Below are 17701 nucleotides of genomic sequence, written 5' to 3'. Positions count from 1 at the left end.
AGGAGAACCTATAAGCAATGAGAACATTTTTATGGAAAAGAAAAGCATGTAACTCTAGGCAAGGTTTGTTTATGGAAGAAGTTCTGTGGACAGAACAGAGGCTCGTGAACTTTCCCATGCTATTTTGCAAAATCTGTGCCATGCCATTATAAGGGAGCCCATGCAAAGAGCTTCATTCATTGTGTTTATTCAGTGTGTGGCTTCTTTCCAGTCTTCAAAACGTGTTATTTTAGCATGAAGGGATTTTTAGAGAGCAAACCAAGTGACTAACAAAAAATTCCTGTGAGGATATTAGACACCAGCTTTATCCATTCCTTTCTTTTTTGAAGGGACTCTCACTGAAATAGCTGAAAGCTCTTCCCAAAAGGAAGGAAGAGATATTTGTGCAAATTTCCCCTAGATAATAGATTTGGCCTGCAGGAATACCATTTTGTCTTATCTGGATGCTGTAATATGAAAACAAAATGCAAGAAACTTACTGATTTGAAGCAGGAAATTGGCAATTCTGTAGTGGAGTAGCATATACATTTGGCCTTTTTATAAGCTGTTTTTTTTGAGTTCCGTTCAAGTTGACCAAGAGCGGAACTAGATGTTATAAGACACCTGGAGCTGCTGCCATTTGTAGAGCTCTGTTCATGTGTAGAGCTCTGTTTAAGCTTAGGTGGGCTGGGGAGAATCAGTGAGCAATGGATGAGTGGCAAAATGACATCACTGACTTGGCACTGGGTGAATAATTTACTCCTCTGGTGGTATGCTATTCTCGGAATAGTCTTCCAGATGTTGTTTTAAAGATCTTGGACTCTCTTGTCTGTGCAACACCATGCTTTTATCAGCTCGGAACAATACTCCATCTCCACCCTGACCATTCATCTTTCTAGAATGTGTGAAGAGCTTCTCCTCTTTACAAAGTTGCCCTCATGTGTTCAGTGTGAATGCAGCAACATCAATGGGGGTGGGCCAAGTGTGTTCCCGCCTCTTTGCATGTTTAAACACTATGCTTTAATAACAACTGAATAAGGCTCTATGTATCTGAGGGTGTGGACTCCAATCCACAAAAAACTGTGCTCTGATCAATTGATTAGACTTGTAAGGGTGCCACAATTTTTTTTTCTTTCTTCCTAACACACTAAGAGGATTCTGCTCTGGATTTTATTTTTGTTTTTGACAGACTGCATACAGTCCTGACTTATCTATGCCATTACTTTCCTAAAATTATATTACTGTCAATACCCACCAGGAGTATAGTTCCAAATAGTCTGATTTTCTTTGGTATTAAACTTGATCATGTATCTCCAATTTTAGGGTAATCAGTCTGCTATAACAAACTCTAGTTTTTTGTCTTCAACTGCTCTACTCCCATTAGAAAATACTATGCTGCTTACCTTCTGTGTTAAAAAAGAAAGAAACATGAAGCAGGATATTATAGTGGAACAGAGGGTCAATTTTGGGCTTCTTTAGCATTGGCCAAAAGGAATCAGCTACTTGCCCCATTTTTTCTCCATTGCCTTATTCTCCAGCCATACCAATTACTGCCATTTTTGACTTGCTCATGACTTAGCTAATGGACAGCCTTTTCTTGCCAGGAAGGCAGTTACGCATGAGTAGGTCACTTCCAAGGTCAAGGGGGCTGCATAATAATCTTTGAAAAATTATACTGCTGGAAAATTTTCCTCTGAGTTATTTTATTACCTTGTATTGATATTGTACCTACAATTCAGCTCTGCCTGAATCCTGCTTTAGAATTCTAATACAATAAAATAAATTACCAGTAGCATATGTATCAATATAACTATTTCTACTGTTTAATTTGCTAAACTCTTCACATGAGAAAGGATATTAATCAATATCATCAATAGCTGCATTTCAAAATGATTTAAATGTAATTATGTGCATTATTAGCAAGATCAAAAGTGAATGGTATCTTCAACAAATAATCATCTCAGCATTCAAGCTTGCACTCAAGAAAATTCATATTGAATAAACAAACGTTTCTGTTTTTTGTTAACTAACAGGTATGAAGTAGGCACACACAAAATGCTACTATCTACTTCGGTTTACTTGTACAATTTTCAATCAGCATCTTGAAAATATTAATGAATTGTATAGCAGAAAGGTCCTCTCACTGGTCCACTGATTTATAAAAGAAGCATCTGGATTCAGTTTCTGCTATTCTGTATAGCTTCGATGAGAGTTTTGTTGTATTCTGCTATCTGCTTAGTCACATTCTTCCTTATTGGTCGGTAATCACTCTCCTGGCTTTTTGTTGCTATAACTGATAATAGAAGTTAAGGAAACTGTTTTTTTTTTTTTTTAATTACATCCAAGTTACAGATAAGAAAATAACCATAAGAAAATAACTCAAGAGAAATCATACTGATGAAACCGTTACTACTCCTTTGCACCTTTCCTCTTACCACTTCACAGGATAACAGAGGTGTTCAAGGGAGAAGCCTTACTCTAGGGCAATTTGGTCATCGGTGTGGGTTTTGAATTTATTGCTAATGAGAGGGTAAAATCCACTGATTATATTTCAACTAAAGGTGAACACCTATAAATGTATATTCAGAAGTATACCTGAGTTCAGTGGGGTTTACTCTCAATGAAATATGTACAGGTTTGCAGTTTAAGGATGCCATCCAAGGATTATGGGGACCCTCTTGTCAGCTGTCTCATGTAATGTATTAAACAAGATACCTAATTTTCTGAAGTATGGTATTTTAACAGCCATTTTTGTCTCCTAAACAAGTACAATAATATTTGAATAAAATGCCACCCCCCCCAAGTAATTTCTTCAGATGTAATGGCAACCAACAATATGTGAGATAGCACACAGTGTTACAGCACTTTTAGGCACACTGCTTTGAGATAGGAGTGCTGAGAAAGAGTATGAGCCAAATCACAATTGCAGTGGCAGAAATTTTAAGTGTTTACTTATTGAAAATTGTTGGATTCATGCCCATACCTTTATCTGAAATAACTAATCACCGAATCCCATTTTGAAATAAAAATCCAATGAGGCTTAATACAGACTGTAGCTTCTGCAGGAATTGTTAATACTACCTTGAGATGTTTGAAAATGGCTAAACAGACTGAATTATGCCACTCAAAGTTCACACCAGTATTTTCAGTGCTATGTGTTTATTTTTAATTGTTGTGCACCCACTTGATGACTTTTCAGCAAAAAGTGGCATACGCAACTTAATAAAATAAAATACTAAATGCTAAACCGTGCAAATATCAGCAGACAAGCAAACTTTTATCTGAGATGGTCAGCCAAGACGATATAAGCTTTTAAAGTGATCTACTGGAGACAATCTTTACCTGTATCCTTTTAGCTACCTTTCCAGGTAAAATCCTTATAAAAAATTACTGTGGATATTTTCAGTTTTTTTCTCCTTTTATTAAAAGAAAAAGGATACATTCTTTCATGACAAAATTATTTTGTTCATGGTGTTGCCACTTCCTTTCCAAATTTGTTAGCTGAAAGTGTAAAAAGAAAAAAAGAGTGAGAATGAAACACCCACACTCCTGCTTATGTAATAAAAATATTTACATTTTAAGTAAGTTGGTGTCTATCAAGTAGACACAATCCAAGTAGCAGCTAAGCAGGTTTAGGCAGCAATCTTGTACACCCTTACCTCTGAGTAGGTCTGATTGAATTCAATGGGGCTTATTATTTTGTTGCTGTTGTTAGTCACGAAGTCGACCCATCAGGACCAGATGGACAACATTCCTCTAGGCCTTCCTGTTCTCCACCATCCCCCGGAGTCCACTTAAGCTCACACTGACTGCTTCAGTGACTCCATCCAGCCACCTCATCCTCTGCCATCCCTTTTCATTTGCCATCACTTGTTCCCAGCATTAGACTCGTCTCCAGTGAGTCCTTCCTTCTCATTAGGTGGCCACAGTATTTGAGTTTCATCTTCAGTATCTGGCCTTCTGAAGAGCAGTCAGGGTTGATCTCCTCTAGAACTGACTGGTTTGATTGCCTTGCAGTCCAAGGTACTCGCAGGAGTCTCCTCCAGCACCACAATTCAAAGGCCTCAATTCTTCGGTGCTCAGCCTTCCTTATGGTCCAACTTTCACAGCCATACATTGCAACTGGGAAAACCATAGCCTTCACTATACACACTTTTGTCGGCAGGGTGATGTCTCTGCTTTTTAGTATGCTGGGGACTTACTTATGAGAACATATATTAAGTCAAATTGACAGGGATCGCATGGGGAAGAAGCCACAATGATTTCTCTACCCTCTCCCACTCATGCTGCTTCATTTCCATAGCTGCCTCCACTCTGTGGGTTGCCATGCTGTCTTAACCTAGGGAGGTGAGCAGTAGCAGAGGTTTCCAAACCATTTCACAAGTCATGGCTTATTTTAGGTTCTGAGGTTGTTTGGAAACCACCACCAGGTTCTAACAGCAACCCACTGTGGTGTAGGCAGTTGCAGAAATGAGGTGGCATGTAATTGCTGTGTGTAAGGTTGCTTGCACTTTCAAGCAAAACTGTCCACTGATTTCAACAGAAGAAAGGTGAGCTCAAAACAGTGGTAATTACATGGTTATTTTAACACTTTACACTACAATTCCGAGTATACAAATTTACTTAGAAATAAGTCCCACTGAATTTAATGAGGAATATGTTTTGGATGAGTGCACATATAGGATTACAGCCTTAATGTTTTAATAGTCTTGTTGGTTTTTATCATGTGTTTGTTTTTAATTGTTTGTATGCCTCTTGATGGCTTTTCAACAAAAGGTGGTATATACAGCTTAATAAAATAAAATAATAAATATTAAACAGTGTAGAAATTAAATCATTCAACAAGAATTGCCAAAGTACATGTAATGTTTAGAACTATAAAGTATCAAAATTGCTGCAATGAGTGTAAACTACTGAGACTACTGGCTTAAATTGCAACAACTGTGAAGACTCTGATTTATTAAGATACTGAATTCTCATTATCTCTGTTTCTTTTGTTTAATAATTGTTTACATAAGGCTTATCACACAATATAGCTTGACACTATATTGGGGTCTTAACTATAAAGAAAAAACTTCCTCATTTCCAAAGCTGAGTTTCCTGTCTGATTTCTGAAGCTCTGATAAGAGCAAGACTGCACTGAGAAGATTGTAAGCAAGCAGCTTAAATATTAAGACTTCAACAAAACTTTCAACATTACCAGGAAAGTAATGTGCATATTATATTGATGGCTATAGCTTTTAAAGTATCAGTTTGCTTGCTTGTGTTCAATGTCTGTGCTAGTATTTAATGTTTTTGTGTCAGGACATGAAGGCTTTTTGCAAAGAATCGTTCAAAATAGCTTTCTTAAAAACATGAAAATGATTAAATAGAAAAAATGAAGCAGTGTGGAAAAAAAAGAACAGAATAGCTGTCCTCCACTGCTTTGTGTTCACTTTGCTGAGATGACACTGCCTACATTTGTACAATGATCCATGCTGTAAATAAGCTTTAGAAGGGGCAGGTTTGCAAGTAATGGCATTCCATTGTGGAGACTGAACACAATGGTTGATTGGGAACCCCAAAGCACGCTTACCGCAAATGCTCACAATGAGCCCAACAATCAGGATCATTGTGAATAGTTCACTCTCCCTCACCTCTTATCCCTTATTCTTCCAGGTGGTATCCCAAGGAACACAGTGGGGAGGAACAAGTCTTCTCTGTCTGACAGTCATAAGCATGAGCCAGTTTTGGCTTGCTGTGGCTGGTGCTTTGTCCCCATTACGCAAATAAGATTAATGCCCTCAAGCACTTTGAGGAGAACAGCAGCATAGGCAGTGCTTCAGCTGGCTGTCAAGACAGCTGGACTGACTGCTGCCTTGCACTGCTGTTAGCAGTTCAACTAACACACAAATTGACCAACATGATCTCCATCCTGTGCAGCTGACATGGGCCCTTTCACTCTCAAAACTCAGACTGCCTTTTAAAACAGAATTTTTGACAGGGACATAGGCAGATTCCGTGGCTGCATATTTCCCTGATAAAACCCCTTTGATTAACCCTACCAATCCCCGTCACCAATTTTCAAAGCAAGCTTGAGTTTTGAAAGCTGTTAAAACTGAATACTCCTATAAATACTCTCACACTTTTCCACTTTCCAAAGCACCTTGAATCTCAAGAAATGATACAAAAACTGGAAGATGCTGAGAACAGTTGTCCAAACAAAAAGTAGAGGATCCTGTCTGGGATGAGGTGATATACACATCACCCCCTTTTGCCAGCAAAGAATCCTCTCACCACTTTGCTTCTCAGTTGAGCTTGTTGCTTGACAGCTGTTAAATGAGAAGCAAAGCAACAAACTAACCCTGATACGTCAATCCTCTGGTTGGTGTCTCCTGTATACTGTCCATGACATTGATGAAGCACACCTGTCCAGCTTTGGCTAGTCAGTATTGTGCATCTCTGCAGCTCTGAAAAAATAGTAGCCATAATAAAAAATATACCTAAAACATTTGCTCAGTCTTGGGAGCAATAAATATATAAATAAATTGGTGGGGACCCAATGACAAGCACTGTGCTGATTGGATACTTGAGAGGGACTGCAACTGGTTGTAATGTTAGGGATCATGAAAATCAATCTCTTGGGGAACAATTGGGAAATAAACTGCAGCAACCATAAAATAGGTTGTAGGTGCAGCTGAGAAACTGACCCAGTGTAGGCTGTTGCAAAGTGAAATTTGGGCACTTGGCAGTGTAGCCTGGACAAGCTTGGTAAGAGTGGCAAGGGGTTTTGGCTCTCTCTCTACTTCCCTGTACCCATGATGTTTCCTCAGTTTGGAGGATGTAACACATTATGGGTACACTGACACCTACTACAGGCTATGGGTTGTCAAGGGGGCTTGTAGCCCATAAAAATTCCACCCTGTAGGATGCAGTCCATGTTCAGTTGAAATGCCAGTCCACAATGGATAGTTACCTACAATGGGCTGTCATGTCATGTGAACCCACCATCTCTGTGTATGGAGCATTCCTTGGCAAGAAACGTAAAGAAACTTCTGTTTCAACAGAACCATTTTTTATGAACAGAGTCACTGATCAAGACTTACCTGAGAAGGAAGGAACATTTCCATTCTGGACTACCCATACCTTTATCCACCTGATTTATACTCTTATTTCTCCCTAGTCGTCTATGGTCAGGTTCAGACAAGGGAACTGGGAAGGGAACTGCTTGCTTGGTTATTCCCTCCTCCCACTGTCCCTTCCTTATGCACCTTAACTTAGTACTTCTTCATATGATAAACCAGAGTTTTTGGTGATATCCAAACAAAAAAAAATCTCTAAGCACTACCTACTAATTAGACTTAATTTGGAATGAATAGGTACAGTTCCTGTTCTGGTTACAGCTGAAGCAGACTGATAACTCCTACTTTTCTATCTTCAATATAGCAAAAACAAAACACAACAAATTGGAACCAAATATTTCTAATTCTGCCAAATTCAAAATTGATCTGGACTGTGGCCCTCAAGGAAGGAGGTTTATCTCCCACACAACAGTTATTTTCTTTGCAGAGGAAGCTCAAGGACAAATGTCTTATTCCATTAATAGCTTGGCAGGATTGGATAAACTTAAGAGGTCCGTAGATTAATTAGACTTGTTTGAGGTTGCACAAAATTGGCATGGTTAGTATTGTAGAAGCTAATATAGAGGCTCTACAAATGTTCATGTTCACTTTCGCAACCCTGTTTCAAATGTAGCAGAAAATATTCTGGCTTCAATGCAGACAAGTTTATCCAGAATCATCTCAATTACCCCAATGGTATCACTAAATATTTTATGTCACAATAATAATAGTATTGCAGTTTTTGAGTCTATACCTGGAAGAATTCCATGAGTAAATCCAAACTTAGTATTTTTCCTTCTTTTCTACCACAGGTAGCTTTGGAAATAAATTTGATGTTCCGCATTTCAAAGACTTCACCAAACCGGCTTTGAAGCAATACTAAAAGTACTCTATATGCATATACATATACTTTTACAAGTCTTCAGAACTCTTAAAAGTTGGATATAGGCAATACCTGAAAGCAAAAAGTATTTTTAACTGTACCTGCGAATGTGTCTCATTCTCCTGAAGCTGCAACTTCAGGTCTTCATATTCTCTGTTTAGTTGTTCCATAATTTTCTTGAAAGTATCCCTGCGCTTTGTTAATGTTTCTTTCTCTTCTTGCAGTTTCTTTATATAAGGGAAAAATACAAAGATTAGGTGACACTGAACTTAAAAATACCGAGCCTTTTTATTTTGCAAAATTCAAGGAAGGAAAACTAAGTATTTCCATAAGGGTATATGACTCTGTACATTGAAAGATTATGCAGAAAAAGTGGATGGCTCACATATTTGAACTGAATCATTCTTCCTAATGATATGTCTGAAGTGACTAGACTTTTAATTTTGAAGGTGGTTTATCTTTGAGAAATTGAAAATGAGAAATATTTAGTCTCAGACATACTGGCTTCTTTTTATCTTTAGAAAGAAAAACTCATTTTTTATATGAATAGTTCTCTCTTTACATTGTGCAAAATGTATTCTTTCTTGCTATAATATTGTTCTCTAGTCCATGCTTATAAATGTAGTGTTCTGTATAATTTTCTTTTCTACATCTCTTTCATAGATATTTCCTTTTCCCATGAAAATTTTGTTTAAGACAAAGAAAAACACAGATTATAAAGCACCTTCTACATTCATCCAGTGTTATGACCAAGATACAGTGGCAGAAAAATGGAACTGCTATAGAAATATTCAAGAAAACAATAATAAACTTTGATAACCAAGGCCCTGCTCTAGTAATGTGAATGTGAAACCCCATCAAAATAAGCTCCAAAGGAGCAGCAGGTTTTTGGTGAGGGTGGGGAACAAAAGAATATTCTGTTCCCCATCCCAAACATATTTATTTGGAAGTAAACACGATTGAATATAGCAAGTGGTTTTGACTGATAACTTACTTTTTTCTTTTCTTCCCCTGCTGCTTTCAGAGCTGGAAGATTATTGAACAATTCCAAGTCCTTGGTCATTTGTTCAATTTTTTCTTTGAGAGAACTGAGTTCATCAATCATCTTGCCTTCTAATAGGCCCATCTTCTGGAGGTCCATCTGCAAACGCTGACTATCTATAACGAAGGCAAACATCTCATAATTATTACTGACATATGGTGGAGTCTACTCTCAAGCACAGAGAAAACCGACTAATAAAATTTACTTATTCAAGGGGATAATCAACTCCTGCTTGATTTACTTGACTTGGCCTTGTTTCAGTAAAGCTCTTATATACATTTTTTTATCTTTTACATTCAAATAAGTATTATCTGATGAAAGTAAGGTAACATACCTGTAACTGACTTTCTTCGAGTGGTCACCTGTGCATTCACATATATGGGCTCTCCATTTGTGCAGTGCCTGTTGCTGGGAAGATTTTCTCAGCTAAATCCATTCTGGTAGGAGCCCCACCCTCCCTTCCCCTGGTACTGTATATATAGGAGGGGCTCCTGCTGTTTTCCCCAGTTCGCATGAGACGGATGTTTTGGCCTCAGAAATGGGGAGGTAGGCTGGTAACAGCCTGACTGGCAACATCCTGGAATGAGCCCAAAGGGAAGATGGTATAGGAACCAAAGCTATCGACACCGATGCAGGACCGGTGGGTGAGTTGTGTAAATGCACAGATGACCACTTGAAGAACGTCATTTACAGGTAAGCGACACTACTTTCTTCTTCACGGTCTCTGTGCATCATGGATAAGGGTGACTAGTGAGCTTACCTTGAAGAGGAGGAGGGGCAGCGTGATCAGCACTGGACCACCAAGAGGACCAGTTGGCCAAAGGAGCAATCTTGCTTGGCATGGACATCAAGTGGGGAGTGCTGGATGAAAGTTGATGGATTAGACCAGGTAGGCCAGTTTGATGGTCTTTACGATCCAGTGAATGAGTTGTTGAGGACTGTTAGGCTCGGCACACTGTGTGTGCTGTAAGCAATGACAAATCTCTGGGACCAGCAGAAGGATTTGGTATGGACCAATAGAATGTCAGCAATCCTGCACATGTTCAGGGAATGCAGCACTGATTCCACCACTGGCAGAACACTGGAAGTACAATGTCCTGGTTCAGATGGAACCACAACACGACCTTCAGAAGGAATGTACAGTAGGGTTGCAGAATTGCTTTGTCCTTATGAAAAATGAGGAACAGTGGATCAATATTCAAAGCACAATGTTGGCTTGCCTGCCTGGACAAAGTGATTACCACCAGAAAAGCAACGTTCCGTGAGAGAAAGTGTAGTTCCACAGTGGGTAAAGGCTTGAAAGGAGACTTCTTAAGAGCCCGCAGGACCACCAACAAGCTCCATTGTGGGACAAAGGAATGAACAGACCGGATCAGGTTATGTATACCTCTAAGAAGCCAATGTGAGAAAACCAAGAAATTAACCACCCTGTGACAGTAAGTTGGGTGCAACGGCTCCTGGAACTTATTGCAGCAACAGTTGTGGTTGTCTAGTTTGCAAGGCTATGGATGTGGCCACTCAGCTTTGGGCCATCTAATCTGACAGCCGGCTCTGCTCCTGACATGCCTACCATGTGCATATCCAGCCTATTCTTAAACACCCTCACTGTTGGGGCTTCAGCTATCTCCTGTGGAAGCCCCTTCCATATCCTAGGAAGGAACTGTCAGGAACTGTCCCCAACCTTATGCTTTCCAGACATGTTTGGACTGCAACATCCAAAATTCGTAGTCAATGGCCCTGCTGGTTGGGAATTCTGGAAGCTGTGGTCCAAATGTCTCTGAAGGCCACCAGGCTGGGGAAGGCTGCTCTATGCCATCAGTTTCGATGGATATGTTATCTAGGATCTGCATCAGTTATGCTGGCAATCTGGAACAAAAATATCATTCATTTTCTCCTATGCATGGTCTTGTTTGTGAATTTAAGTCAGAAGCACTCCCATAATTGTGAATACCAGGTTTACCAACCGGTCTACATATACAAACCACAATGTTTCTAAGCTTGAATCACATAATTTATACACCATCAAAACAAGGTTCAAGCATAGCCTCTATGCAAAAGTCATGCCTAACCATTAGGTAAGCATGTTGGAGGCATATTTCTGCACCTTCCTGCCACAATGTTAGATTAAAAAACTGCATAGAACTGTAGTAACAAGGAATTCTTTTCTCTAGTGAATCCTGGGGATTTTGTTCTAGATCTGGACAAAATAGATCCATGGTTTCCTTTGGAGACATTTGGTTCATTATCTTGAGTGTTGCAATTAACATATTGTTAGTTGGCCTAAGCCTTCAGGAAAGGAGGAATAAGCAAATAAAAAGTGCAGCCCCATTTTAAATTGCCTGCTGTCCACAATAGTGGGTATTACAGTAAATTGTTATTACAAACTCCACTTAGTTTCCCCCAGAGTGCTGTCTCTTGCTCTTTGGAAAGTTATTTCATAAATGTAGCTCACATGTATTTGTGGGATACTGAAATTTGAAAGTGGCAAGGAGCAGGGGAAATGAAGTAGGAAACATGTCTTGCATAATATACTCATGATACAGAATGGGTCTTAGTTTTGATAGATTTTAACAACTTGGATTATATGGCTGGAGAACCGGTCTTTTTCTATTTTGAGCTGGTTTCACAAAGTATTTAATACATGCTACTTCCCTGCATGAGAACTTTGTTTACAAAATGTAGATCAGGCTTATTTTCCTCAAAAGAGATTTTGTTGTATCTGATTACAATGCCCTGGAATGTTATGAATGACTGCTGACTCTTTGTAGGCAGATGCAATACACCATAAACATTTGGGGGGGGTGGGTAAGAGAGAAGTGTTTGAATTTTTCTTCATTGATATAATGGATTTTTGAGTGAAAATGGCTGTGTCCATAACTGTAATTATGGCTATCCGGTATAGTTGTCACAGAGGAATCTCTGAACAGATTCACTGAAGGAAGCATTTCTCAGCAACAGCAGCCTGTTGCAGTCCCATGTAGATAATAAGGCCTGCAACTGGCTCTTAGACAGAGCAGCAGGATGGCTGGCCTAATAGGTTAACTGGTAGAACTGTCACTAAGTGGTTTCAGTTGTTGGGAGAACTAGTGATGTTTCATGTTTAATTGTGACAATATTTGATCATGCTTAATTCCTGGCTCAAAGGCAGCCTTTGGACTTGGCCTCTGCTTTATACTGCCAAGTACAGGGTAAAAGCCAAGAGGGTGATGGATGAAGAAAGATCTTCATAGTTTATGTACTTTAACTCACTGAATGTTGAAAAATCCATGTCATGACCAAGACACAAGCAGAACAGAGACTGGAAATGGGTCGCTTCAATAATTATAGCAGCTCTTATCATGAAAAATATAACACAATATAACACATATAACACATCTGAAAAACTGATGTTTTAAGCTGCTATACCTTGTTACATTGTTGTCATGTACTGTTTTATGCTGTGTTTTATTATATGGTTGGTTTTAATGGAAATGTACAGAGAGCACTAATAGGGCTATAGGAACAGTTTATTAAACAAACAAACAATTTTGAGAGAAGGGTCATGGAGGCAAAGGCAATGTTGTTGGGCACCTGCAACATCCTACAGCCTAGCAAGAATTCCTCTGTGTGGAGCCCTCAGGCCCTGATTCCACTCCTCTTCACTACCATGGCTTGTTCACCTGTTGCTTCTTAAGAAATGTGACAGTGCAGGGTAGGGGTGATAAAGAACTATTCTCCACTTGTCATTCTTTCTCCGTCTGGACAGCTATATGGAGAGAAGACAAGTAAATGGGCCGCAGGGACTGCAGTGGGGAGAAGTTGTGCCAGCTGAAGGAAAGGACTCTTCAAGAGCATCTTGTCCGAGGGCATCCCAAAGCTTGGAGACAACAATGTAAAGAAAGAAGGGGTGAAAGCTCAGTAGTAAAGTATATCCTTTGCATGTAGAATGCTCCAGGGTTAATCCCCGAAATTTCCAGAGAGGGATGGGCAAAACCCCTGTCTGAAATTTTGGATGGCTTCTGCCAGTTAAAATAGGTAACATTGAAGTAGATAGTCTAACTTGGAGTAATGCAGCTTCCCTTCTTTTACTATCTAGAGAAGGTAAAGATTTTCTGTGCCCAACTACCATCCCAGAGTGAAAAAAAAGGAAAAGAAAAGGAAAAAAAGTAACAACCCTTCTCTCTGGGAAGAGACAGGAAGAGGATGCAGTCCAGTTCCTTCTGATATGCCACTAAGTCACAGATTTCAGCAAGCAATGTGTACACAGTAGCAAATTCTGAGACAAAACTGCTTTGTGCTTTGACCCAGGGAAATGTTAGTGGGAAATGCTGCCATCAGCAAATGTGTTTACTCACAGAAGTTTCCTTTGGGGAGGGAAGGAGAGACTTCTGTGGAATGATCTTTTATCCAAAGAGTGAGCTTGTGGTCTCGAAGAACTTTTCTGTCATATTTCTTATTTGAAAGTGAATGACCCTTCTGCATAGCTCACTGGGTCAATGTATAATGCAGTTTCAAGAAGGCCTCACCATTATAGAAATAGTTTTCAGCAATGTAATATTGAAAGATTTAATTGTTTTCCTAATTGTTTTTCAAGTTGCCCATTCTTGATTTAAAGTCTTTGAGGCTTATTTGCATGCATGGAGGCTGCTAAACCTCATTCTTCATGCACAGAAGCATAAGGGGTCTGGATTGTGTCCATAATATTCATTTGATTGTATGTACTTACTGCAAGATAGTGCATTGATTCAACTTTGTCCTGTGACTGTGTTAGACTATTAAAAACCCTTTGTGGTTGCAGAACAGAATTTGAAGTTATGTTCAAGCTCTGTCACTAGGCTCTACAGTACAATCAGGATAAGAAATAAGAGCCCACCATTATGTCTTCCGAATAAGTGTTCTTAAAATCAATTTCAAGAGTATAAGGGATAATGGGTGGGATCCAGATTTGCACTCAGCACAGTTTCACTGGCATAGGATGAAATGTGTGGGATAATGATTTTCTAATTATGATTTTTCCCCAAGTGCCACCTCTTGTACTCTTCTGTAGGGTCAGGGAACCTTTTGGAACAGTGTCATGAACCCTCTGGAACAGAAAATGGCATTGGGGGTGCAAAGGAAAGGCAGAATCACAGAAAAATGCCAGTCCTTCCCTCCACTGGGAAGCTTCAGTTGGATCTCTCTGTGAACATGAGCAGATGGTACAGTTTAGATATATAATTTGTGTTTTCTTTTATTAAAACATCCTTTAATTTCTAGCTTGTTGGCTATTCTATCTAATTGGGTGATGCACAGAGACCACAAGGAAAAATTTCCAATACATGGAATTCCATGTTACACGAATAAACAAATCCACACAATTGGAATTGCAGTATGAAGAGCATAGCATCACTGAAAAATATTGCCATAGCATGGCTGAGAACAGCAGATAGTAGCTATTAAATGAAGCAGCATACTGTCATATATCTTTCTGCTCATCATTTCAGTCATATGAATTATTTCCACAATCTCTGACAGCAGGGCTAGGCAACACATACTCTGTGGGCTTTATGTGTTCCCCCTTGTGCCCTTCCCTCTCCTTAAAAGACATTCCCTGCCACAATTATGGAAGAAAACAAGGTATGCTATAAGCATGTGCCTTATTTACAAGAAGAATTATGCTCCTGGGGGCATCCTGGGAGGAGGATTCTGCTTGTAAACAAAGTTCTGTGGGGTGGTGGTGGTGGGTCTTCTGTAATTTTGGCGACAATTCTGGCAGTGATATCAAGTGTGGTGGCGGCTGCTCTCCCACTGTAGTTTCTGGGAGGAGAGAATGCACCCCCAACCATTGGATGTTACTCATCTCCTGACTTAACATGTAAGAGAAAAAGTACAGAACAAAGTAGAAAAGTACTTTACTGAAATAAAATGTATAATTCCTATCCTCTTTGCAAAGGAGTGATTTCTCATTGAATTGCACTTTGTTTCACAAACAAGGGTATGAAATTGGGCTCCGATCCTGGTTCAGAACAGGTCTTATAAAGAACGAATTACCACAGATTTCCAGTTTATAAAGAATGGGACACTATGGTTTAACAAACCCAAGAAATGTTCCATTAACAGAGTACATGGGTATAGTGCTGAACCTGTTAGTGTATGCAAAACAGCCTATTATCCTACAAGGATCATGTTTGAAAATGGGTGAAACTCATACTACACATTTAGACTTAATCTGCAAAATCTATGTGCCTTATAGCACTCTTTGGCATTTTTGTTTGTGGAAGACTTAAAAGCAGCTCCTGGCTGGAAGAAAATGTATGTTTCAGATAATCTGCTTGTTGAGAAGGGGAAGTCAGCTGTACTATACTGTCTGATACTATACTCGTTCCAGGCAGTTTGGAAAAAATGAACACATAAAAATGGGATGTTTTTGTTCATATAGTATAGGGACAAAGCACATGTCCAAACCAGATGGGAATATAAAAGCAAAGTAATATATGATATTCAGCCCTCTAGTACATGATCTATGAACTTCTACCAGAAATCTGAGCATTGTATTATTCGATTTGTTGAGTAAGCTTTGAGCATGCATAATTTTAGAAAAAATGAAGTAAATAATGACATTTAAATGAAGTAAATAATGACAAAGAAATAAAAGTCAATAAAAAGAACTGAGAAAAGGACGATATTTAGATATGTTTTGACATAATTTGTTTTAACCATGGTTTGTTGGACAAGCCAGAATCTGGCACACAGATGGTCAAATAAAAATGGTTTGTGTAATGTCTGTTTTTCCATCTTGTTCCCTGTGAATTCCTGGCTGCTATACTAAAATCCTTTGTGATGTTCAAGGACTGGAAAGGGGTCACTGCATTACCAGTGCACATGAACTCTCTCCTTCTAAGAGATCTGCAGAGCTCTTGGCACGCACCTGGACAAGAAAGAGTTCTAAGCATTCCTTCTCCCTCCCTTTCCTAAAATCTCCACATGAAGGCAGTAGTCTTCTACATTAATCTTTTCTGCCCAAGCCTCCTTAACAGTCCTTCTACTGTGGTCATTCTTGGTAAGGACATTTATGCTGGGGTTAAAAATAACTGATTCCTTAAGGGGTGGATGGATTATGGCAGAAACAGTTTTGTGGGAAATGAGTGGTTGCAGAAGGCCTTTATGTTAAACTAAACAATTGCAAATGTAAAATGTTTATTACTTGTTCAAAGGAAAGGTGTACAGGTAAAGATACCAATGATCTTTAACTGCTGGTGTCTACTGAATTTATTAAATTGCATTTTATTCCTAATATTTTTATTACCACTTTTTTGCAATCCAAGGTGGCATAGATGTTAAATAGAAACACCTTTCACAATTTATGCCTGCCTTACCTGTATCCAGGTTTTTTGCAGTACTCTGCGATTTCTGCATTTCACTTGATTTGAAAGTGAGATCTTCTTGCATGATCTTCAACTCTTGATTTGTTACAGAAGAGATCTGCTTCATACGGTTTACATTCTGAGCAATGAAAAAGAGCAGAGGAACATCACCCTTTCCATATGAAGTTGGATTTTTTCAATAGTACACCAATTCAGCAACCCCACATTGCATTAGAAAAAAAATGTTGTTATATACTGAACTGACCACTTTATTGAGTCACTTCACATGAAGAGACAACGTACATGTGAAGAACAGGTATTCGTCCCCACCAAAGGTATCCCATCCTATATGCTATGGAAGACATTCATCTTCAAACTCAATGTATCCTTAGGAAAAGTAATTTCCAAATTGCTAATGTGACTACTGGATTCCAGTTTGATAAGAGAGATTTGCCAGTGTAAATGAAGCAGGGCATTTCAGTGCAGTGTGCAGCATTAAAAAGGGATGTCTCTTCCATTATTAAGCAGCCTTGCAGTGAAAGTAGTTGAATCCATATACACATGGATATACACCCAGGACATATACACAATAGTTATCAAAATGTCATTTTAAAATATATGCAGGTAACAAACCAATAAAGATCTTGCAATTAAGACAAAGCTTAATCAATGTAACCAAAGACCTAAAAGCATCAATATATTAAAATAGCAGTTAAGTTTGCAATTCCATGGTCCCTAGGAGGGTATCCCAAGATAGGACAGATTAGATTTCTCCTTCAAGGAGAGATGGAGAGAGATCCAGTCTGAAGGAAGAGATCCAAACCAAGATACCCCTTTCCAGTTCCTCTGGAAATCCTCAAGGGTGCCTTTCTGCTGTCATTAGAAGCAAAAAGGGAAAGGACTGGAAGGCATGTCTCAACGTGGTGGGGAATGTATGTCAGTTTTGGAGCTAGCATAAACGATTTCCTTCCTATCGGTTGCAATGACAGAAACATGGCAGGGAGGGGGGGAATCTGGAAAAATAAGATAGGTAGGAAAATGTCATTCCTTCCTCCTTTCTGCCATGCTGGCATGAGGCAAGCAGAATATTGGATGAGGTGGCTCATAAGAAGTGCCATGCAGGATCAAAGCAAGAGTCCATCTAGCCCAGCATTTTGTTCATACAGTGGCTAACCGGCTTCCTACAGAATGCAACAGCACCATCCTGTCCAAATTCCCCAGCAACTGCTATACGTAGGTGTACTGGAGGTAGTACAGGACCACCATGACTATACATGGAGACCACACAGTCTCCATGAATTGGTTCAATCACCCGTTGAAGCCATTCTGATTGGTAGCCATTAGCACATCTTGTTGAAGTGAATTCCATAGTTTA

The 17701-nt window shown here is 39.2% G+C and overlaps 1 protein-coding gene across 4 annotated transcripts in view; it reads right to left on the bottom strand.

Moving 5' to 3' along the window:
- Positions 1-1778: 1778 nt before the first annotated feature.
- Positions 1779-17701, bottom strand: part of IFT74 (intraflagellar transport 74) — a 64332-nt gene continuing 48409 nt past the window's right edge. For 3 of the 4 annotated variants that reach the window (XM_044427676.1, XM_044427675.1, XM_044427677.1), the window contains 5 exons: positions 16339-16465; positions 8957-9120; positions 8064-8189; positions 3420-3480; positions 1779-2272 (listed from right to left, as the gene is read on the bottom strand). In XM_044427676.1, coding sequence (XP_044283611.1) covers positions 2157-2272; positions 3420-3480; positions 8064-8189; positions 8957-9120; positions 16339-16465 — 594 coding nt within the window. In that variant the 3' untranslated portion in view covers positions 1779-2156. Of the gene's footprint in view, positions 2273-3419; positions 3481-8063; positions 8190-8956; positions 9121-9472; positions 10171-16338; positions 16466-17701 lie in introns of those variants that run through there. The other variant, XM_044427678.1, reaches the window with a different exon arrangement.

Source organism: Varanus komodoensis, unplaced genomic scaffold (assembly GCF_004798865.1).
Source record: "Varanus komodoensis strain SLA01 unplaced genomic scaffold, ASM479886v1 scaffold19, whole genome shotgun sequence".
In the NCBI taxonomy this organism is placed as follows: domain Eukaryota; kingdom Metazoa; phylum Chordata; class Lepidosauria; order Squamata; family Varanidae; genus Varanus; species Varanus komodoensis.
This window is presented reverse-complemented; position numbering and strand designations above follow the sequence as displayed.